The sequence below is a fragment of the Leptonychotes weddellii genome, chromosome X (genome assembly GCF_054177405.1).
Source record: "Leptonychotes weddellii isolate Sample4059 chromosome X, ASM5417740v2, whole genome shotgun sequence".
NCBI classification, from domain to species: domain Eukaryota; kingdom Metazoa; phylum Chordata; class Mammalia; order Carnivora; family Phocidae; genus Leptonychotes; species Leptonychotes weddellii.
The window spans coordinates 69790564-69811303 of record NC_138385.1 but is presented as its reverse complement, the minus strand read 5'-3'; the positions used below and the strand labels follow the sequence as shown (position 1 = coordinate 69811303).

The 20740-nt window shown below is 41.2% G+C and overlaps 1 protein-coding gene and 1 long non-coding RNA gene across 3 annotated transcripts in view; one reads left to right on the top strand and one right to left on the bottom strand.

Annotated features, from left to right (window-relative positions):
* The window catches only part of ZNF630 (zinc finger protein 630), a 265177-nt gene extending 251217 nt beyond the window's left edge, over positions 1-13960 (bottom strand). The window contains exons 1-4 of the mRNA XM_081809352.1: positions 13307-13960; positions 5927-6053; positions 5574-5669; positions 3845-5381 (exon numbers count right to left, since the gene is read on the bottom strand). Of these exons, the coding sequence (XP_081665478.1) occupies positions 3845-5381; positions 5574-5669; positions 5927-6053; positions 13307-13384 (1838 nt within the window). The 5' untranslated portion in view covers positions 13385-13960. The remainder of the gene's footprint in view (positions 1-3844; positions 5382-5573; positions 5670-5926; positions 6054-13306) is intronic.
* Positions 1-20740, top strand: part of LOC115940541 (uncharacterized) — a 127127-nt gene that overhangs the window by 103581 nt on the left and 2806 nt on the right. The gene's annotated exons all lie outside the window — the stretch shown is intronic.

Here is a 20740-nt window from a genome sequence, read left to right as displayed (position 1 = left end):
TTTTTTTTTTTTTAAAGATTTTATTTATTTATTTGAGAGAGAGAGAATGAGAGACAGAGAGCACGAGAGGGAAGAGGGCAGAGGGAGAAGCAGACCCCCTGCCGAGCAGGGAGCCCGATGTGGGACTCGATCCCGGGACTCCAGGATCATGACCTGAGCCGAAGGCAGTCGCTTAACCAACTGAGCCACCCAGGCGCCCCAACAGCTATTCTTGATTCAAAAAAATAACTCCAATAAAATAGGGACGAATGGATACTTCCTTATCATCATATACTATCTCTCTCTCAACTCAAAGCCTACATTTCTCTTTTAACTGGAGGGTACAGTTCATTCGTATTTATTATGACTGGTGGTATATTTGTATTTATTTCTACTATATTATTTCATGCTTTTTATTTGTAACATTATTTTTCAATATTTTCGTCTCCCTTCTTGCCTTCTTTTGGGTTGATTTGTTTTAATCCACCTGTGATAAGCAGCGTAATGACCATGAAAAATGCCCATGCCCTAACGCTCAGAACCTGTGAATATGTTACCTTATATGGAATAGGGGTCTTTGCAGATATGATTAAGGTTAGGGACCTTGAGATGGGGAAATTATCCTGGATTAGCAAAGCGGGCCTAATCTAATTACATAAGTGCCTAGAAGTGGAAAACCTTCCCCAGTTATAGTCAGAGAGAGATGTGACAATGTAGGAAGAGTAAGAGAGCTGTAACCTGCTGGCTTTGAAGATGGAGGAAGGAGGTCATGAGCCAAAGAATTCAGATAGCCTCCCGAAGCTAAAGGCAAGTAAATGAATTCTCTCTGAAAGCTTAGAAATAAATGTAGCCTTGTAATTTGTTACAACAGCAGTAGGAAAATAATACACCATCCATTTCTTGACTCTATTAATTTGGAAGTTGTACACTCTTTCTACTATTTTAGTGGTTACCTTCGAAATTTTAGCAAGCATTTTAACTTACTAAAGTCTAAATTTGGTCAATATATTTCCTACTAAGTGTCACATGAACATTATATTTCTGTCTTGTTCTTATACGCATACTTTTTCATTACCGGGTTTTTGTAGTTAGTGTTCATTTAAATTTACCCACATCTTTTTTTTTTTTTAAAGATTTTATTTATTTATTTATTTGATGGAGAGAGACACAGTGAGAGCAGGAACACAAGCAGGGGGCGTGGGGGAGGGAGAAGCAGGCTTCCCGCCGAGCAGGGAGCCCAATGCGCGGCTCCATCCCAGGACCCTGGGATCATGACCTGAGCCGAAGGCAGACACTTAACGACTGAGCCACCCAGGCGCCCCTGAATTTACCCACATCTTTATCATGTTTTTTGCTCATCATTCTTGTATCTCAGATCATTATTTGGGATCAGTTTCTGTTGTAGATACATCTTTTAAGATACCTTTAAATATTATCTATGTTACATTAAATTTTTTATTTTATTTTTACTATATTAAAAATACACTTATATATGATACATATTATATAAATGTATCTTAATATAATATATATAACTTTTTTATTGTCCATCTCTCTATGAAGACAGGGACATTTTTGTCTGCTTTGTTCACTGCAGAATCCTTAGAATAGTGCCTGCCATGCTCAATAAAGATTTGTTGAACATGAAGTAATAATGTCCATCCACACTCTGGGACATTTTTAGGAAATTCCCCATTCTTGCTGTGGCTTGCTGCAAGTAACTGACTCCATAAGAGACCAGACCCCAGAAGCTTGGCCACACCACAGCAAACAGACATTTCACTATTGCTTATCCTTCACTTCAAGAGCAATCACCAAACCAAAGTTACTCACAGTACAGTTTTCAAAAACATGTCCTGCTCAAGGTGGGCAAAGACTGCTGACACAAATTTGGAAACAAAAAGGCTTTACTCTCTGTGAAAGAATGAGCTAAAAATAATACCATCTCTGCCCAAAGGACTGTAAGAGAAATTATATACCTTAAATCACAGCATTAAGCAGAAAGGTAAAAAAAGTCCTCTGAACATTTACGATCAAAAGTTTGCCACCATGCTTCCTTGCCGCCTCAAATCTCATCTCTCAGCTATTATGGGTTATCAAGATTATGGATACCATAATTCTGCTAGCTTCCTGAAAATCTTTTGGAAGCGTACCTCCCTTTGCTATGCTCTGGAACACAAAGAACACATCGAAAATAGAATAAAAGAAATTACAACACATGATGAAAGATTAAAAGACATAAAAGCAATGAAAACAGGATGCACAACAGGAAATATGCTGGGAGACCTAAGACTAAATAGATCTGTTATACCCACAAACCAAATTGGGTTATACAGTAGGACTTACCTACCAAAAACCAGAATACTCTCAGATTGAACCACAAATGGCTAAAGTAGTTCTCAGATTAATACACAGCCCAAAATACATCTATAAACAGACCAGAAAGAATGAGATTAATTGACTTACACATTCAACTAAAGATGTTAGAAAAAATAGAAGAGAAAATGGAAGGACTAATGAAATAAAAAGTACAAATGAACTGGAAAATAGAAAAATTATATAAATGCAAGAATTGGTCTTGGTGGGCCATAAAATAAATAAAACGTTAGTATTGGTTTACCTGAGGGAAAAAAAATCACAAATACACTCTATCAGAAATGATAGTGGAGTGGGGCGCCTGGGTGGCTCAGTTGGTTAAGCGACTGCCTTCGGCTCAGGTCATGATCCTGGAGTCCCTGGATCGAGTCCCGCATCGGGTTCCCTGCTCGGCAGGGAGTCTGCTTCTCCCTCTGACCCTCCCCCGGCTCATGCTCTATCTCATTCTCTCTCTCAAATAAATAAATAAAATCTTTAAAGAAAAAAAAAAAAAAAGAAATGATAGTGGAGAAATAACTACATATTTAGAGAAAATTAAATGAATCATATGAGATCACTTTGCTCAAAATTTCACAAATATATTTTTCTTTTTTTTTACAAAATTTTACAAATATATTAAGAACCTTGAGGAAATGGATGATTTTTATGAAAATTCCAGGGATTCATATATCTATACCTATATATTGATAGATATATCAACATAAATACATATGTAATCTAAAAAGAGAAAATATAATGAAAGAAATACAGAAAGATTGCCTTCAAATAATGCACCATACCCAAATAAATTCAAGGAGAGTTCTACAATACCTTCAAGGACCAAATAACACCAAAACAGTGCTAACTGTTCCAGACACATTTATTCTGTGAGGGGGGATGGGATACTTTGTGAACAAATGCATTCCATATTTACAGTGTTGAAAATATTCTGAGAGCCTGACCAGATCATTCTGTGGAAGGGTAATCAGAAATACTTAGGAATTGGGGTGGCTGGGTGGCTCAGTCGATTTCAGCTCAGGTCATGATCTCAGGGTCCTGAGATCAAGCCCCACGTTGGGCTCCGAGCTCAGCACGGAGTCTGCTTGTCCTTCTCCCTCTCCTCCTCCTCCCCACCCCCTCAAATAAATAAATAAATAAAATCTTTAAAGAAAAAAAGAAATACGTAGGAACATATGAGTCTATTCTACAGTTAAGGAGGTGCCACATTTTTTTCATGTCCAACACATCCATAGGATTTCTGTTCAGTGTGAGTTTTTTCATGCACAGTGAAGTCTGACTTCTGGAAAGACCTTCCCACAATCAGTACATATATGAGGTTTCTCTCCTATGTGGATTCTGATGTCCAGTGAGGTATATATGCTGGCAGAATACCTTCCCACAGTCACTGCATTGGGAGGGTTTCTCCCTTGTGTGTGTTCTCTGATATGTGATCATCTGTGATTTCCGGGAAAAAGCCATCCCATATTCAGCAGATTCAGAGGGTTTCTCCCTAGTATGAGTTTTTTGATGTACAGCTAATGGAGACTTCTCACAGAAGGCCTTTCCACATTCACTACATTCATATGGTTTCTCTCCAGCATGAGCTCTCTGATGTATAATGAGATGTGACTTCAGCGAAAAGGCCCTTCCACACTCAGTACACTCATAGCGTTTCTCCCCTGTATGAATTCTCTGATGAATAATGAGGGGTGATTTCTGGGAGAAGGTTTTGCCACAGTCACTACACTCATAGGGTTTCTCCCCTGTATGAATTCTCTGGTGTATAATAAGAGGTGACTTCTGAGAGAAGGCTTTTCCACATTCTGTACATATATAAGGTTTTTCTCCAGTATGAAGCCTTTGATGTCCAGTAAGGTGTGACTTTTGGGAAAAGGCTTTTCCACAGTCAGTACATATATAAGGTTTCTCTCCTGTATGAATTCTTTGATGCCCTATGAGGTGGGACTGCTGGCAAAAGGTTTTTCCACATTCACTACACTTATAGGGTTTCTCTCCAGTATGTGTTCTCCGATGGATGATGAGTTGTGTTTTCCGAGGGAAGGTTTTCCCACATTCAGTACATTCATAGGGTCTCTCCCCAGTATGAGTTATCTGGTGTATAAAAAGGTGAGACTTCTCACAGAAGGCTTTCCCACATTCACTGCATTCAAAGGGCTTCTCTCTAGCATGAACTCGCTGATGTATAATGAGATGTGACTTCTGAGAGAAGGCTTTTTGACACTCAAAACATTCATAGGGTTTCTCTCCAGTGTGGACTCTCTGATGAACGATGAAGGGTGACTTCTGGGAGAAGGCCCTCCCACACTCAGTACATTCATAAGGTTTCTCCCCAGTATGAATCCTCTGATGCACAATGAGGTGTGATTTCTCACTGAAGGCTTTTCCACAATCGCCACATACAAACGGTTTCTCTCCAGTATGAATTCTTTGATGTGTAATAAGCCATGACTTCTTAATAAAGCCTTTCCCACACTCACTACAAACATTGGGTTTCTTACCAGCTTGATCTTTCTCATACTGAATATGGACTTGTTTATGATTGAGACCTTTTTCACATCGACTATGTCCACAGGGTTTCATGCCAGTGTAAATTTCCTCAGGCACAGAACAGGAATCATGATAGCTAGGTGGTGTCCCACATCCAAATCTCTCAATGGGGTTCTTCCTTGCATGGCTCTTATTGCATGTCAGTGAGTCTAAATTAGATTTCAAGCTCTTTTCACATGAATCAAAATCACGGAGTTTTTTACTTGAAGGATCAAGGTCTATGCACACACCAAGTATTTTTCCAAATGTATTACATTTGGGGCCTTTCTCCTTGGCCAATGTTTCATGGCTAGTGACTGTGACCTGCTTCAAAACTCTGTCTTGGTTTCCTTGATACCTATCTATCTGACCATCAGTATGCCAGACTTTTAAGAGAGAATACAATGAATTATCCTTTGGGGTTTTTTCCAATATCTCCTTTTGAAATGAAAGTTCTTCAGAAATGATCTGCTGGGAAGAGTCAAGGCTTTTCTCTCTGTCTGAAAGAAGAAAATAAAGATAAAATCAAATAGAAACCAAAAAGAAAACAGCAACAAACAGAAGTGCTAGGAAGGTGCTGATGTAGGATGGATATTATAAAGAAGGCCTAATGAATTTTAAGGAAGAAAGGAGGCCACTGATGTCAGAAGAAGGAGAAGGCCCTTTCAGCCGTCTACCCAATTCTCACTTACCTGAGTGGATCCACCTTGACAACTCACTCTTTATGATCCATGGGTCCTCTTCATGTTCCAACTTGAAGATTATACCTGGTTTTATACCTGAACACCCTGTTAAGGGAAAATTATAATGGTCTTGGCCTTGGCCATTCAGAAATTCATGGGGAGAAGCAGTCTCAGGGGCCTCCCAGGAAAGATGGATCCTTAACTCACAAAAATAAATTCCAGATATAACAAAAATATGGATGTAAAACACAAACTATAAAAGAAAAGACCCTATTCATGGAAAATCATAAAGGTCATGGTCTTGACAGCTCTGAAAGATGAGGAGGATTCGATTCACTGTTACATGGAGAATGGGCCCTTACCCACAGAAACCAGGTGGCTGTAGATCTCCAGCATCACATCTCTGTGTAGGGTCTTCTGAGCAGGGTCCAGGTGCTGCCACTCTTCCTGGGTGAAGTCCACAGCCACATCCTCATATGTCACTGGTTCCTATAACAGCACATTCCTGTACAATCTGCTCATTATGATCTTTTTACCACAGCAATATCTGTAGGATAACTACTTAACATTTTGTGTAGCATACTTAATGAGAAAAACTTTGTAAAATTCTGCCATTAGCAAGAATAGTTAGTGGAAGAGAATAAACAGTCTAAAACTAGATATAAATAAAAATGGGAAATTTAATATATAATAAAGGAGCATTTTAAATAAGTGCAGGGGCACCTGGCTGGCTCAGTCGGTGGAGCACGTGACTCTTGATCTCGGGTTTGTGAATTTGAGCCCCACGTGAGGTGTAGAGATTACTTAAAAATAAAATATGTAAATAAATAAATAAGTGCAGAAAAGCCAGATTATTCAAAACTGGGTAGCTATCGGAAGAAATGTAAAGATGGACTCCTTATTTCACACTATACACAAAAGTAAATTTGGGATATAACAAAAATTTAAACAAAGAAAAAAAGAAGCCATAAAATAAAGACAGGAGAGATTTTAAAAATAATTTTGAATTGGAGAAAACTCTTCTAACTAGGCATGCTACAAAACCCAGATGCCACAAAGGAAAACACTGATAAATTTGACTACTTTATGTATTGCATAACAAAGTATATCAAAGTATATCATACACAAACTCAAAGGACAAGCAACTAACTGGGGAATAGATATGTGCACAACACGTAAATGGACAAAGAGCTAATTTTCTCCATTTATAGAGTTCCTACAAGCATGAAGAAAAAGATCAACAACTTGACCTTTTAAAAAATAATCAGAGGGCATGACCATCAATTCACAGAGAAGGAAATCCAAATGGCTTCTAAATATGTAAAATGATGTTCAACTTCATTCACATGAAGAGAAATGCAAATTAAGACAAAACAAAACATCATGTTTCTCTTACATATTATCAAAGATTAGAGTTTGATAAGTCACTAAGTTGGTAAAGATATCAAAAAAAAGAGCACATTCACATTGTGGGTATACACTGGTACGAAATATTTTGAGGGCAATTAATCTGACAATATCCATCAAAATTTTAAATGTGCACATTATCTGACCAGCAATACCATTTCTAGAAATTATTTAATACATATACTCATATATGTGAGCAAAACAGCATGTGTGACGTATTTCACTACAGTACTGCTTATAACAGCAAAATAATGAAGACAACCTCATGGGGGATTGGATGAATTATGCTTCAATCCCCATAAGGGAATACCATATACAACCATAAAAAGCAAAAAGGATTGATATGCAACAATCTCTATGATATACTGTTAAGTGAAAAAAAAATTTCATCTATTCAGCAAGCTGTTACTGAGACCCCACTGAATACCAGGGATTGTTCTAGGCACTGGGGATCCAGCAAAAAAAGACACCTGGAAAAAATATCTTCCCTCAAGCATCTCATAATCTAGTGAGAGGAGACAGCCAACAAGGCTGAGTGACAAATCAACATATAGCCAAAAAAAAAAAAGTCTGTAATGTGTACTTCAAAATTCACATCACTCATATACAAAAAGCTCCTAGAAAACAATAAGCAGGGCACCTGGGTGGCTCAGTCGGGTAAGCGTCTGCCTTCAGCTCAGGTTATGATCCCAGGGTTCTGGGATTGAGTCCCACATCAGGCTCTCTGCTCAGCTGGGGGTCTGCTTCTCCCTCTCCCTCTCCCTCTGTGCTCTCTCTCTCAAATAAATAAATAAAATCTTAAAAAAATAATAAAATAAAAGAGCCCATCAAAAAGGTGCTGTGTCCTACAAACATTAAAAGAATAATAAGGGGCGCCTGGGTGGCTCAGTCATTAAGCGTCTGCCTTCGGCTCAGGTCATGATCCCAGAGTCCTGGGATCGAGCCCCACATCAGGCTCCCTGCTCCGCGGGAAACCTGCTTCTCCCTCTCCCGCTCCCCCTGCTTGTGTTCCCTCTCTCGCTGTGTCTCTGTCAAATAAATTAAATCTTTAATAAATAAATAAATAAATAAATAAATAAAAGAATAATAAAAGGATGCTATGAACAATTTTATGACAAGAAATTTGAGAATGCAGATCATAGGACGGCAGAGTATGACACGCAGGCCAAATCTGGCCCACGAGCTAAGAATGGTTTCTACACTTTTAAATGGTTGAAGAAAAAAGTGAAAGGAGAATATTTTGTGGCATGTGAAAATTATATGAAATTCAACTTTCAGTGTCCATAAATAAAATTTCATTGGATCACAGCCATGCTCATTGGTTTGCATATTGTCTACAGCTGCTTTCAACCTACAAAAGCAGAGCTGAGTAGTTGCAACAGAGACCAAACGGCCGACAGGCCTAAAATATTTCTATCTGGGCCTCTACAGAAAAAGTTTGCTGACCCCTGACTTAGACAAACTGGATAAATTATTTGAAAATCACAGCTTAACAAACCCAACATACAGGGGCACCTGGGTGGTTCAGTTGTTAAGTGGCTGCCTTCGGCTCAGGTCATGATCCCAGGGTCCTGGGATCAAGTCCCGCATCGGGCTCCCTGCTCAGCGAGAAGCCTGCTTCTCCCTCTCCCCCTACTTGTGTTCCCTCTCTCGCTATGTCTCTGTCAAATAAATAAATAAAATCTTTTTTAAAAAACCCAACATACAAAGAAATAGAAAATCTGAATGGTACTATATTTTTTCAATAAGTCAAACTCATAATTAAAAACCTACCCACAAACAAAACTCCACACCATGATGACTTCACTGGAGAATTCTTCCAAATATTTAAGAAGGAAATAATACTAATCTTACCCAAACTCTTTCAGAGAATACTTCCCAACTTGTTAAATAAAGCCAACCTAACTGTGATGCCAAAACATAAACAGGAATACAAGAAAAATTATAGGCCAATATGTCTCATGAACAGAGTAGTAAAAATCCTCAACAAAACATTAATAAAAGACTGGCTTGATGATAATGATGAGGAGGAGGATGACAGGAGTTGGTGAAGATTGACCATAGATAAAACAAGATTGGCCACCAGTTGATAATATTTGCAGCTGAGTGATAAGTACAAGGGATTCACAAAAATCTACTTTTGAGTATGTTCAAAATTGCAATTTCCCATAATAAAATGTATAAAAACTGTATTTCTTGGTAAGGTTTTATCAGTACATTTTTTTAAAGTTACAGAAGATATAGTGTGTGTGGTGAAGAAAAATACATGAAAATAATAAAATCACTCACACACATTTATACATATATATCTATACACACAGGGGTTATATGTATTTGGAAGGATCATCCCCAAACTACATAATACTAGTTATGCCAGGGAAAAGGGCAGAAGTTACATTACAGAGATACTTCCCTTTCTTTCCAATTTTTACTTTGCAATATTATTTACATTCTTTGAACCATGTATACATTACCCTTGCAAAGAGGGGATAAAAAGACATAAAATGGGGGCACCTGGGTGGCTCAGTTGGTTAGGTGTCTGGCTTCAGCTCGGGTGGTGATCCCAGCGTCCTGGGATCGAGCCCCACAGTGGGCTCCATGCTCAGTGGGGAGTCTGCTTCTCCCTCTCCTTCTGCCCCTCCCCCCACTCGTGTTCTCTATCATATGGATGGATAAAAATCTTTTTAAAAACTGTTTAAAAAAAAGACATAAAATGGAAGAGCAGAGAAGGAACTGGCCTTGAGTTGGGGAATGATCCCACAAACTATGAGATGACAGCAAAGGAGCCATGGAAAACCAAGAAACCACCCATCCTCCAAGACTCTCCCAGAAATTTTTAACTAAAAATAGCCTCTTTGAAACAACTATCGATGATACCATACTGAGCTGAAAATCACTGGCCTTTAGGAAAATTCAACAATAAAATTTCTTAAGCTAAAGTCCCAGAAATCTTGACTTGCTGAAGAGCTGGACAGATGAACTGATTTCTCTTGATGGAGAATGCAAACCATCTAACATATCCTTTTTACCAGTTTCACTGTGGCTGCCAGAAGCTTGAAGGTAAAATGTTTAGCTCAGTTTATATGAAGTAAGGCCAGATAATCTATGTATCTTAACAGCAACTTCATCTGCATCTTGATCTTCTATTTTGTCTAAATTTCTCTAATTCTTATTTTCAAAGTATTGTCCTTTCTCATTTTACTGTGGGAAAACCAAGTGGAAAACAAACAACTTACTGGGACTCAGTCATTTTGTTTCTCTTTGGAAAGCAATTGGGGGTGCAGTGGGGTACAGAAGAGTCTTCAGAGACCAAGCTGGGTTAACCACTCTTCAATGGCTGAACGTAACATGTGTTGTTTGTTAATTCATTGATAACTTGTGTTTATCATCTGACCAGCAATTCCATTTCTAGAACTTTGTTCTAAGGTAATAATCATGGATGTGGACAGAAATTTAACTGAAAGAACTTTCATCACAGCTTTGTCTTAAACACCATAATTTTGAAAATAACCAAAATGCCCAATCCCTGAGGACTGAGAAAATAATTTATGGAACCTCCAAGGGATGGAAAGGCAGGTGACCATTTAAAATAACACTAGGCACAATTAAGAGGCTCAAAAGATACAGCAACCAAATGTGAAGGGTGGACCATGTATGGATCTTAATTTGAACAGACAAAAAAATCTTTGAGATAATCATTAAAGTTTGAGGCCTGACTAGATATTTAATGATATTTAAAAATTTAACCAATGATGATCTGAAGTTATTATTGTTAATTATTTTACCTTGAATAACAGTATTGACCTTTAAGACCTTATCTTTTACAGGTACATGAGGAAGACTTTATTATGAAATGATACATCTGGGATTTGTTTCAAAATAATAAGGACTACATATGTAAAGATTAATTTAGCTATACACAATATTTGTGCATTTTAGGGGTGCCTGGGTGGCTCAGTTGATTAAGCATCTGCCTTCGGCTCGGGTCATGATCCCAGGGTCCTGGGATCGAGCCCCGCATCGGGTTCCCTGATCAGCGGGGAGTCTGCTTCTCCCTCTGCCTGCACCACCCCCTGCTCATGCTCTCTTTCTGTCAAATAAATTAATAAAATCTTTAAAAAATATTTGTGCATTTTATGTTATCAGTAACAAAGAAAAAACAATCTGGGAGGGAGAAATAAATGGGTGGTCTAGATTAGGAGTTGGCAAACTTTCTCTGTAAAGAGACAGATAGTAAATATTTCAGATTTGTGAAGCCTATGGTCTCTGTTGCAACTACTCAGCGATTGAAAGCAGAGCCACAGACGATACATAAGCCAATTCTGTTTATCGGCTGCGTCCCAATAAAACCGCACTTATGGAACACCTGGGTGGCTCAATCGGTTAAACCTCCGACTCCTGATTTCAGCTCAGGTCATGATCTCAGGGAGGTGAGATCAAGCCCTGCATCGGGCTCCACAACGAGCATGAAGCCTGCTTGAGATTCTCTCTCTCCCTCTCCCTCTGCCCCCAACCCATTGCATTTTCTCTCTCTAAAAAAGTTTTTTAAAATACTACTGTTGAACAATCTCATTTATGAGCATGATCATTTGAATTTTATATCCTTTTCATATGTCGCAAAATATTCTTCTTCTGATTTTTTTCCAAACATTAAAAAATGTGAAAACCATTCTTAGCTTACAGCTGTATAAAAACAGCAGCCAGATGTGGCCCACTGCCTATAGTTTTCCATACCCTGGTCTAGGTGAAACAACAAGGCCATCAGGTGATGACTAATGAGACTGGGTGGGGGGCATAATGGGGGTTTATTATATAATTCCCTCTATTTTGCTGAATGTTTGAAAATTTCCATAGACATAAGCTTAGTAGTACTATGGAAATAAAGTTAATAGCATGGAAATATAGCTGCAAAATGAAGAAGAGGCACACCACAAGATCACACTCCCAATTGTTTAATAACAACAAACATCCGACCCCTAAGATACCACAATGGTTTGTGGCCCTCCAAAGCTCAACGCTACCTGACAAAATCTTATTCCTTGGCATTTAATTTCTTTTATTCTATTTTCTTGGGTATCACATGAGTAGAACTGACCTTGAGTTCACGGATGATCCATACAAGATCAGTGCTACAAAACCATGGTGAATAGATAATAGTCAGGTATTAACTCACTTAATTATCATCCCAAGCCTCAAAGGATAGACCCTGCTATTATCCTTATTTCACAGTGAGGAAACTGAGGCCTAAAGAGGTTTAGTGACTTATCCATGATCACACAGCGGGTAACTAGAGGGTGAGCTGGTGGGAAAACAAAAAGCAGAGAACTCCTCCCTAGCTGTCACGGCACCAAAGTTTTCAGAGATGCAACTCTCTATTCCTGAATGCCCTAAAAAATTAATTCTCGCCCTGAATTACAGAGGACATTGTCTGATTTTTAACTTGAGAATAACAAAACTCTAAATTTACATTGTGCTTTACAGTTCAAAGTTAACTTAAAACCTTAATATTCAAAGCCACAACGAGGAAAAGAGAAGCCAAGAATCAAAGAAATATTTGGAAAACACATACCACTGATAAAGGGGTGGTTATCAGAATATATAAAAACAAGTCCTACAAATCAATAAGGAAAAGGCAGACATCCAATAGAAAAATGAGCAAAAGATCTGAACAGGTGCCTCACAAAAGAGGATCTAAGAGAAATATATGAAAACGTGGTCATCAGGGAAATACAGAGTAAAGCCTCAATGGCTGTCGCCTCCATTGGAATGTTGACACCACAAGGGCAGGGATTTTTGTTTATTCATGGATGTATTATCAATCTCAAAGAGCCGCCCATCATGGACCTCACAGAATCCCAACATTGACCCTACATATTCCCATTCCTGTCCCCGTGGACCCTCATCACTCACTCTAAAGACCACCCCAATGCTCACCCCAGATCCCCCATCATTCACCCAACGAAGTCTCCATCACTCACCCCGACCCCATTCACGCACCCTACAAACCCCTTTCACTCACTCCCTTGAAACCCTATCATTCACCCTACAGACACCATTGCTCACTGCATACTCCATCACTCACCCCAGACCCCTTTCACTCACTTCCTAGAAACCCCATCATTCACCCTACAGACACCATCGCTCACTGCACAGACCTCCCCCCGGGTCACTCACTTCCAGAAACTCCTCATCGCATGTCCCACACACAGTCCTACAGACTCCCTTCCCTATCACTGCTCTCCACATCATTCAGCCCGAAGGACCCCCTCATTGGTCCTTCCACATGTCCCCATCACTGACCACACCGACCCGCATCACTCAACCGGGCCCCTCACCCTGGCTCTGCTCTCAGGACCCCAAAGCTCCTCCTCAAGACGAGCTTGGCTCCCTGCTTGCACAAACGGGCTCAACATCGCCCGAAATTCCCTTTCCCCTCCAGCCCTCCTTGATGGGTCTGGATGACGCGTTAGCTTATCTTTCGCAGGCTCAGCAACAGCCTCCAAGCCCGAGCTCTACCAGTAACAAAAATGGCGTCATTCGGGCTGCGCCGGGAACTCTGTCGCCGGCCAGGAAAATGGCCAGGGCCTCACACTGCTGCTTGAGGCTCCCATTCCAGCCTGAAGAGAGAGTGTTTCAGGGTCCGGGAAGTCCCCGTGATATTTCCGAGGCCGGGTATTCGGGTTTGGTGCCTCGAAAGCAGTGGGAGGCTCGGATGTGCAGCGACTGTTCCGGGAGGGTGAAGGGGCGTTCCCGGTCATCAGCAGAGGCCCGGCCTGAGCAAAGGCGTGGCGACGTGCGGGTAGGGGTGTTCGGGGCGAACCCGGACCCAGGCAGGGGGGCAGGGAAGGGGTGGTAAGGCCGCAAGGTAGAAGCACCGCCGGGAAGACCGCTCTGCAGAAGCCTCATTGCTAAAACCTCTGGTGAAAGCGGAGAGTCTTCGGACGTAACGTATCGTCTCATCCACGCTCCCGGCCCGCCTCTCGCAGCCTGGCGTCACAGCCCTCCGGCCTTCCTATTGTTCCTTCAATGGGGCCGAGCCCCCTCCCCGTCTGTCACTCAAGGCTCGGCGTCGCGGCGCTCCTGCTCTTCTATTGGCTCCTTGGAACACAGAAGGCCCGCCCTCTCTTGTCACTCACAGGCCCGACTTTCTGCCCGCGCCTCTTAAAGTGGGCGGATGTGGCTTTTTGCTGCTCGTATCAAAGCTGAAAGAAGTAGGAGGCAGAGGTTTAAGGTAGAGCCTAAGGGGCATTGATTTTAGAAAAAATAACAAAAGACTAGATTTGAGGTCAGCCCGGAATGGGATTGAATAGTTAACAAAGGCTCGGATTCTAGAGCTACAAAATAGAGTACTGATGGCGAAATAAGCAAGACCTCTACCGAGGTTCATGGATTGAGAAAACTAACAAGTAAAGAGTTAAGAGTCTGCCTTCGGCTAAGGTCATGATCTCAGGGTCATGAGATCGAGTCCCACAAGGGGCTCTCTGCCCAGCGGGGAGTCTGCTTCTCCCTCTCCCTCTCCCTCTCCCTCTCTGCTCTCCCCCAAGTAAATAAATACATAAAATCTTTTTTTTTTAAAGATTTTATTTATTTATTTGAGAGAGAGAGAATGAGAGAGCACATGAGAGGGGGGAGGGTCAGAGGGAGAAGCAGGCTCCCCGCTGAGCAGGGAGCCCGATGCTGGACTCGATCCCGGGACTCCAGGATCATGACCCGAGCCGAAGGCAGTCGCTTAACCAACTGAGCCACCCAGGCGCCCAATAAATACATAAAATCTTAAAAAAAAATCTTACTTCTAGGTCAAAGGACACTGAAGGTAAAATAATGACCTAATTAGGAAGTGTAGCCTCTTCAAGTCTCTATGACCTTCTGCTTCCTCCATCACACCTTCTTTTGACTCTGACCCTCCTCTTTCCTTCTTATAAGGACCCTTGTGATTACATTGGATTCATCTGGATAATCCATAATAATCTTTCCATCTCGAGATTTTAATTTAATCGTATCTGCAAAGTCCCTTTTTCCATGTAAGATAACAAATTAGAGGGTCAATGGTGGTGGAAGACTTGATTGAGACACAATGTATTAATAGGGAAAGACTACCGACAGTAGATCAGGTTTGAATTCAAACCAGATGGGTATCAATAAGGGACCCAGGCTTTTATGTCAGAATTTTTTCAAAGGCCTGGGTTCAAGGTCAGAACAAAGGAAACTGATGGAAATCTCAACAGACACTCTGGACCCTAGGTAATGGTCATAGGAGCATTGATGGTGGAAAAGTTAACGGAAGCCCAGGTTTAAGATCTAGAACACAGACACATTGATGGCAGAATACTTAACAGAGCCCTGGGTTTAAGGTTAAAGCTAAAGGTCATTGATGAATAAAGATTTAATAGACAGACAGAGTCAAGGTCAGAAAAGAGGGACATTGGTGGTAAAATCTATAACAGCAATCTGGATTTAATATATAGATCACCGGGGAAAACTAATGTTAATAGGCTTGGATTTCATTCACAGATCAGATTAGGCATTGATAGAAGTAAAGACTCAGGTTTGCTTTTCATGACAGAGTAAATTGATGATAGAATAACTTGTTGACAGAGACCTACATTAAATGCCCCAACAAGTGGAGCATTAGTGGCAGAAGTATTAATAGAAGGCTGTGTAGAGAGAAAACTGAGCAGAGAACCAGGTGCAAGGGCAGACCTGAGTGTCTATGAGAGTGGAAGAATTAACAGAGGACCAGGACCAAAGTTCATATCTGAGGGATAGACATTCATTATTATTTCATGTTCAGGCTCAGGGTGAAAGTGTTGGTCCCTGGGAGGTGTGTTCTCCATGATTCTATGCTCCAGTTCCCTTCTGCAGTAAATGTCTCCAGAGCCCTGATTGCAAATGTCCCTGCCTTCTGGACTCCCGGGGTGTGATGTGTTGAAAGGAGATAGGATTCACCTGGGCTCTTAGTTGTTAGATCGTTGAGTCTAAAGACTCAGAAATTGAGGAGTTTCACTATTTTATTTAATTTAGGTTTTAAAAAAAGATAAAGTTTGTCCTGTTCACCAGGGTGGCCAATATATAGTTCTCATCTCTAGAGTAGTTGCTACAATGGTAGGAAATAAAATGTTACAGAAAATTGTTTTTCTAACTAACAAACATGAATTAAAGTTGTCCTCTAAATAAAGTCTAGTTAATTATGCAAAATATACTTTAAGGTTGTTGTTTTTTTCCAAAAACAAGAAGCTTGTAGGTATAAGTAAAGAAAAAAAAAACATCATTATGAAAACCTACAGCGTGGGGAGAGGGAGGGCTGACTAGATAGGCCCTCTCCAGTTCAGGAGTCTTGGACCGAAGTGGAAAGATGATGCTGAGAGTTCCTCATCATCCCCCGGCTGCCTCCCTCGTGGTTGATGCCACATCTTCAGAAGGAGTTTGCAATGAATTGTTTCATTCAAGGCTGGGAGGGGACTGATGCCCTGGTGACCTCAACAGGGTGTCAGCACTATCAGGGTCCCCCAGGATGTGACAGCAACAGGTGATTAAGGACAATGTCACTGGCCCTGTTGTGGTTGTATTAGGGTTTGGACATCAGCTCGAGATGCTGCAGCCAACACCTTTAGTCAAGAGGTAAAGAGGAGAGAAGAACAAAAGAGGGAGAGTATGGGAGAAGGAGAGAGGCCTGTGAGAGACTATAAGAGAAAGAGAATGAAGAGAAGGAGATGAAGAGAAAGAGAGAAGCAGATAAAACCAGAGACCAAGTGAGCAACTAACTTGGTGAATCAGGTATGGAGGGTCTCCTGCCCAAGGAACACCCACCCAACTCCCAGGCGGAAGTGAAGGAGATCAGTGAGAATCTGCATCAAGGATCTGGCTACCCCAGCCTCCCTGTCATCTGTCCCACTGAGTCCCTCCTGCCCCCGCCTCCAAGATAAATTCACATGTCTAGTGAAACCTGTGAAAAACAACCCCAAGGAAAAAGGTCAGGAGCTGCGAACTGATGCCTTCCTTCCACTGAAGAGGCCTCGGAAGGGGCTTGGGAGGGACTAAAGGAAACAGAGAAACTGCCTCTGTCCAGGAGCGGCCAGGGTATCCTCAGGGCAGGAGTGAAGAACCTGTATCTGACACCCTTGGTATAGAGCTGCAGGAAGTGTCCCCGCTCTGTGCTGCCTACGCCCCAGCAGGTTGTTTTGTCCAACCCTCTGCCTCCAGGTACCAGGACATACCAGCTGCACCAGTGGATCCAAAGGCCTCAGGGGAGGAACCTGTCTCCCAGGTTTCTCGACAGATGGCCTAAGTTACTTTGCTTCGCAGCTCTGTAGGTTGAAAGGAATTAGGGGGTCAGGGGCCAGTGGAGCCATGGGAACCTCTGGGCCAAAGGGGGAAAAACACTGAATAAATTACTTGGGATTTGATGAGCAGTGGCATCTGGATTTTTGCAGCAGTGTGGATCATCAGGTCCATTCCCGTTCCTCCAGTTTCTGGACCAGTCAAGTTTCCCAGAAACACATTTCACAATGGAGAATCTGATTCCACAGCATGAATTTGTTCTAGCTTGATCAACTTAAAAGCACCAGAAACAAACCTACAGTCCAACAATGTCAAGTTTGTTGACCCTTTTCAATGAGGGAAACTGCATATCAGAAGAACCGTGGGACATCCCACCAAGTAAAAGAAAAGGTACAGTTTTCACAGGATTTGAGGAAAGGATAAAATTGATATGAAATTTAAATGAGCCCTGCTACATCTATCAACATCGTGTTATCTGCATAAGGACATTTATTGTGAGGATCACATCTGTGTATGTACTGATTTCTAGTGCAGAATTTCTCAACCTCAACACCATTGACATTTTGGGCTACATAATTCTCTGTCGGAAGGCTATCTTGTGTATTATAGGATGTTTAACAACATCCCTGGCCTCTACCCACTAGATGCCAGTAGCCCCCTCATCCCAGTTGTGACAAAATTTTGCAGACATTGCCAAATGTCCTTTGGGGAGCAAAAATCATCCCTGGTTGAGAACCACTGTTCTAATGGTTTACTGATAGTGAGTATGATAGTGAAAACTCAGTAAAAGGTTTTATGGGATGGCTTCTGTTTTCACTTTTCTATACATATTTTAAGGTGAAGTATTAAATGAAGAACACATTAAAATGACAAATCTGCGGTTAAAAGCAAGTTCATTGTTAAAAAAAAAAAAAAAAGAGGGGCGCCTGGGTGGCTCAGTCGGTTAAGCGTCTGCCTTTGGCTCAGGTCATGATCCCAGGGTCCTGGATCGAGCCCCGCATCGGGCTCCCTGCTCCGCGGGAAGTCTGCTTCTCCCTCTCCCACTCCACCTGCTTGTGTTCTCTCTCTCGCTGTGTCTCTCTCTGGCAAATAAATAAATAAATAATCTTTAAAAAAAAAGACAATGTCAGAGATGACATGACCATCTTTGTAGAAAATCCAATAGCATTTATTAAAAAACTACTAGATTTGGGGCACCTGGCTGGCTTGGTCGGTAGTGCATGCGACTCTTCCTCTCGGAGTTTAAGTTCAAGCCCCACATTGGGTGGAGAGATTACTTAAAAAATAAAATCTTGAGGGGTTCCTAGGTGGCTCAGTCAGTTAAGCGTCTGACTCTTGATTTCAGTTCAGGTCACGATCTCAGGGTTGTGAGAGAGAGCCAGGAGCCCCACATTGGGCTCTGCACTCAGCAGGAGGTCTGCTGGAGATTCTCTCCCTCTCCCTCTACCCCTCCCTCCTCCCATTCGCTCTTGCTCTCAAATAAATAAGTAAATCTTTTAAAAAATAAAATCTTTTAAAAAGCTACTAGATCTAATAAGTGAGTTTAGCAAGTTTGCAGGATGCAAGATCCATATACAAAAACCAACTGTATGCCTATATACCAGCAATGAACAATCAGAAATTGAATTTAAAAACCAGTATCATTTACAACATTATAAAAATCATGAAACACTTAGGGATACATTTAACAAAGCATGTGAAAGATCTATACACTGAAAGTTACAAAATATTGCTGAGAGAAACTAAGTAAGATCTAAATAAATGGAGAGATATGCCATGTTCATGGATTGGAAAAGTCAATATTGTTAAAATGTCAAGTCTCCCCAAATTTATCTATAAATCTAATGTTATCTAAATAAGAACCTCAGCAAGATTTTTGGTAGAAACTGACAAGCTGATTCTATAATTCATAAAGAACAACAGACACATGAAAAAATGCTCAACCTCACTTGTCATCAGGGAAATACAAATCAAAACCACGATGAGATACTACCTTACACCTGTCAGAATGGCTAAAACTAACAAGACAGGAAACAACAAATGTTGTCAAGGATGTGGAGAAAGGGAAACACTCTTACACTGTTGGTGGGAATGCAAGCTGGTACAGCCACTCTGGAAAACAGTATGGAGGCTCCTCAAGACGTTAAAAATAGAGCTACCCAGGTGCCTGGGTGGCTCAGTCAGTTAAGCATCTGCCTTCCGCTCAGGTCATGATCTCAGGATCCTGGGATCGAGCCCTGCATCAGGTTCTCCACTCAGCCGCGAGTCTGCTTCTTCCTCTCCCTCTGTGATCTCTCTCACTTTCGCGCTCTCTCAAATAAATAAATAAAATCTTTAAAAAAAATAGAGCTACCCTACAACCCAGCAATTGCACTATTAGGTATTTACCCCAAAGATACAGACGTAGTGAAATGAAGGGGCACCTACACCCCATTGTTCATAGCAGCAATGTCCACAATAGCCAAACTGTGGAAGGAGCCGAGATGTCCTTCAATAGATGAATGGATAAAGATGTGGTATATATATACAATGGAATATTACTCAGCCATCAGAAAGGATGGATACTGGGGCGCCTGGGTGGCTCAGTCGTTAAGCGTCTGCCTTCAGCTCGGGTCATAGTCCCAGGGTCCTGGAATCGAGCCCCGCTTCGGGCTCCCTGCTCAGTGGGAAGCCTGCTTCTACCTCTCCAACTCCCCCTGCTTGTGTTCCCTCTCTCGCTGTCTCTCTGTCAAAAAAATAAATAAAATCCTTTTTAAAAAAAGGATGAATACTTACCATTTACATCAACATGGATGGAACTGGAGGGTACTATGCTAAGTGAGATAAGTCAATCAGAGAAAGACAATTATCATATGGTTTCATTCATATGTGGAATATAAGAAACAGTGCAGAGGACAATAAGGGAAGGAAGGGAAAACTGAATGGGAAGAAATCAGAGAGGGAGACAAACCATGAGAGACTCTTAACTCTGGGAAACAAACTGAGGGTTGCTGGAGGGGAGGTGGGTGGGGGGAATCGGGTAACTGGGGGATGGACATTAAGGAGGGCACGTGATGGGATGAGCACTGGGTGTTATGTGCAACTGATGAATCACTGAACATTACATCTGAAACTAATGATGTACTAGGTGTTGGCTAATTGAATTTAAATTTAAATAAATAAATAAAATTCATATAGAAATGCAAAGTATGAATGATGAATGGATAAAGATGTGGTCCATATATACAATGGAATATTACTCAGCCATCAGAAAGGATGAATACCCAACTTTTACATCAACATGGTTGGGACTGGAGGAGATTATGCTAATTGAAATAAGTCAAGCAGAGAAAGTCAATTATCATATGGTTTCACTTATTTGTGGAACATAAGGAATAGCATGGAGGACATTAGGAGAAGGAAGGGAAAAATGAAGTGGGGGGGGAATCGGAGGGAGAGATGAACCATGAGAGACTATGGACTCTGAGAAACAAACAGGGTTTTATAGGGGA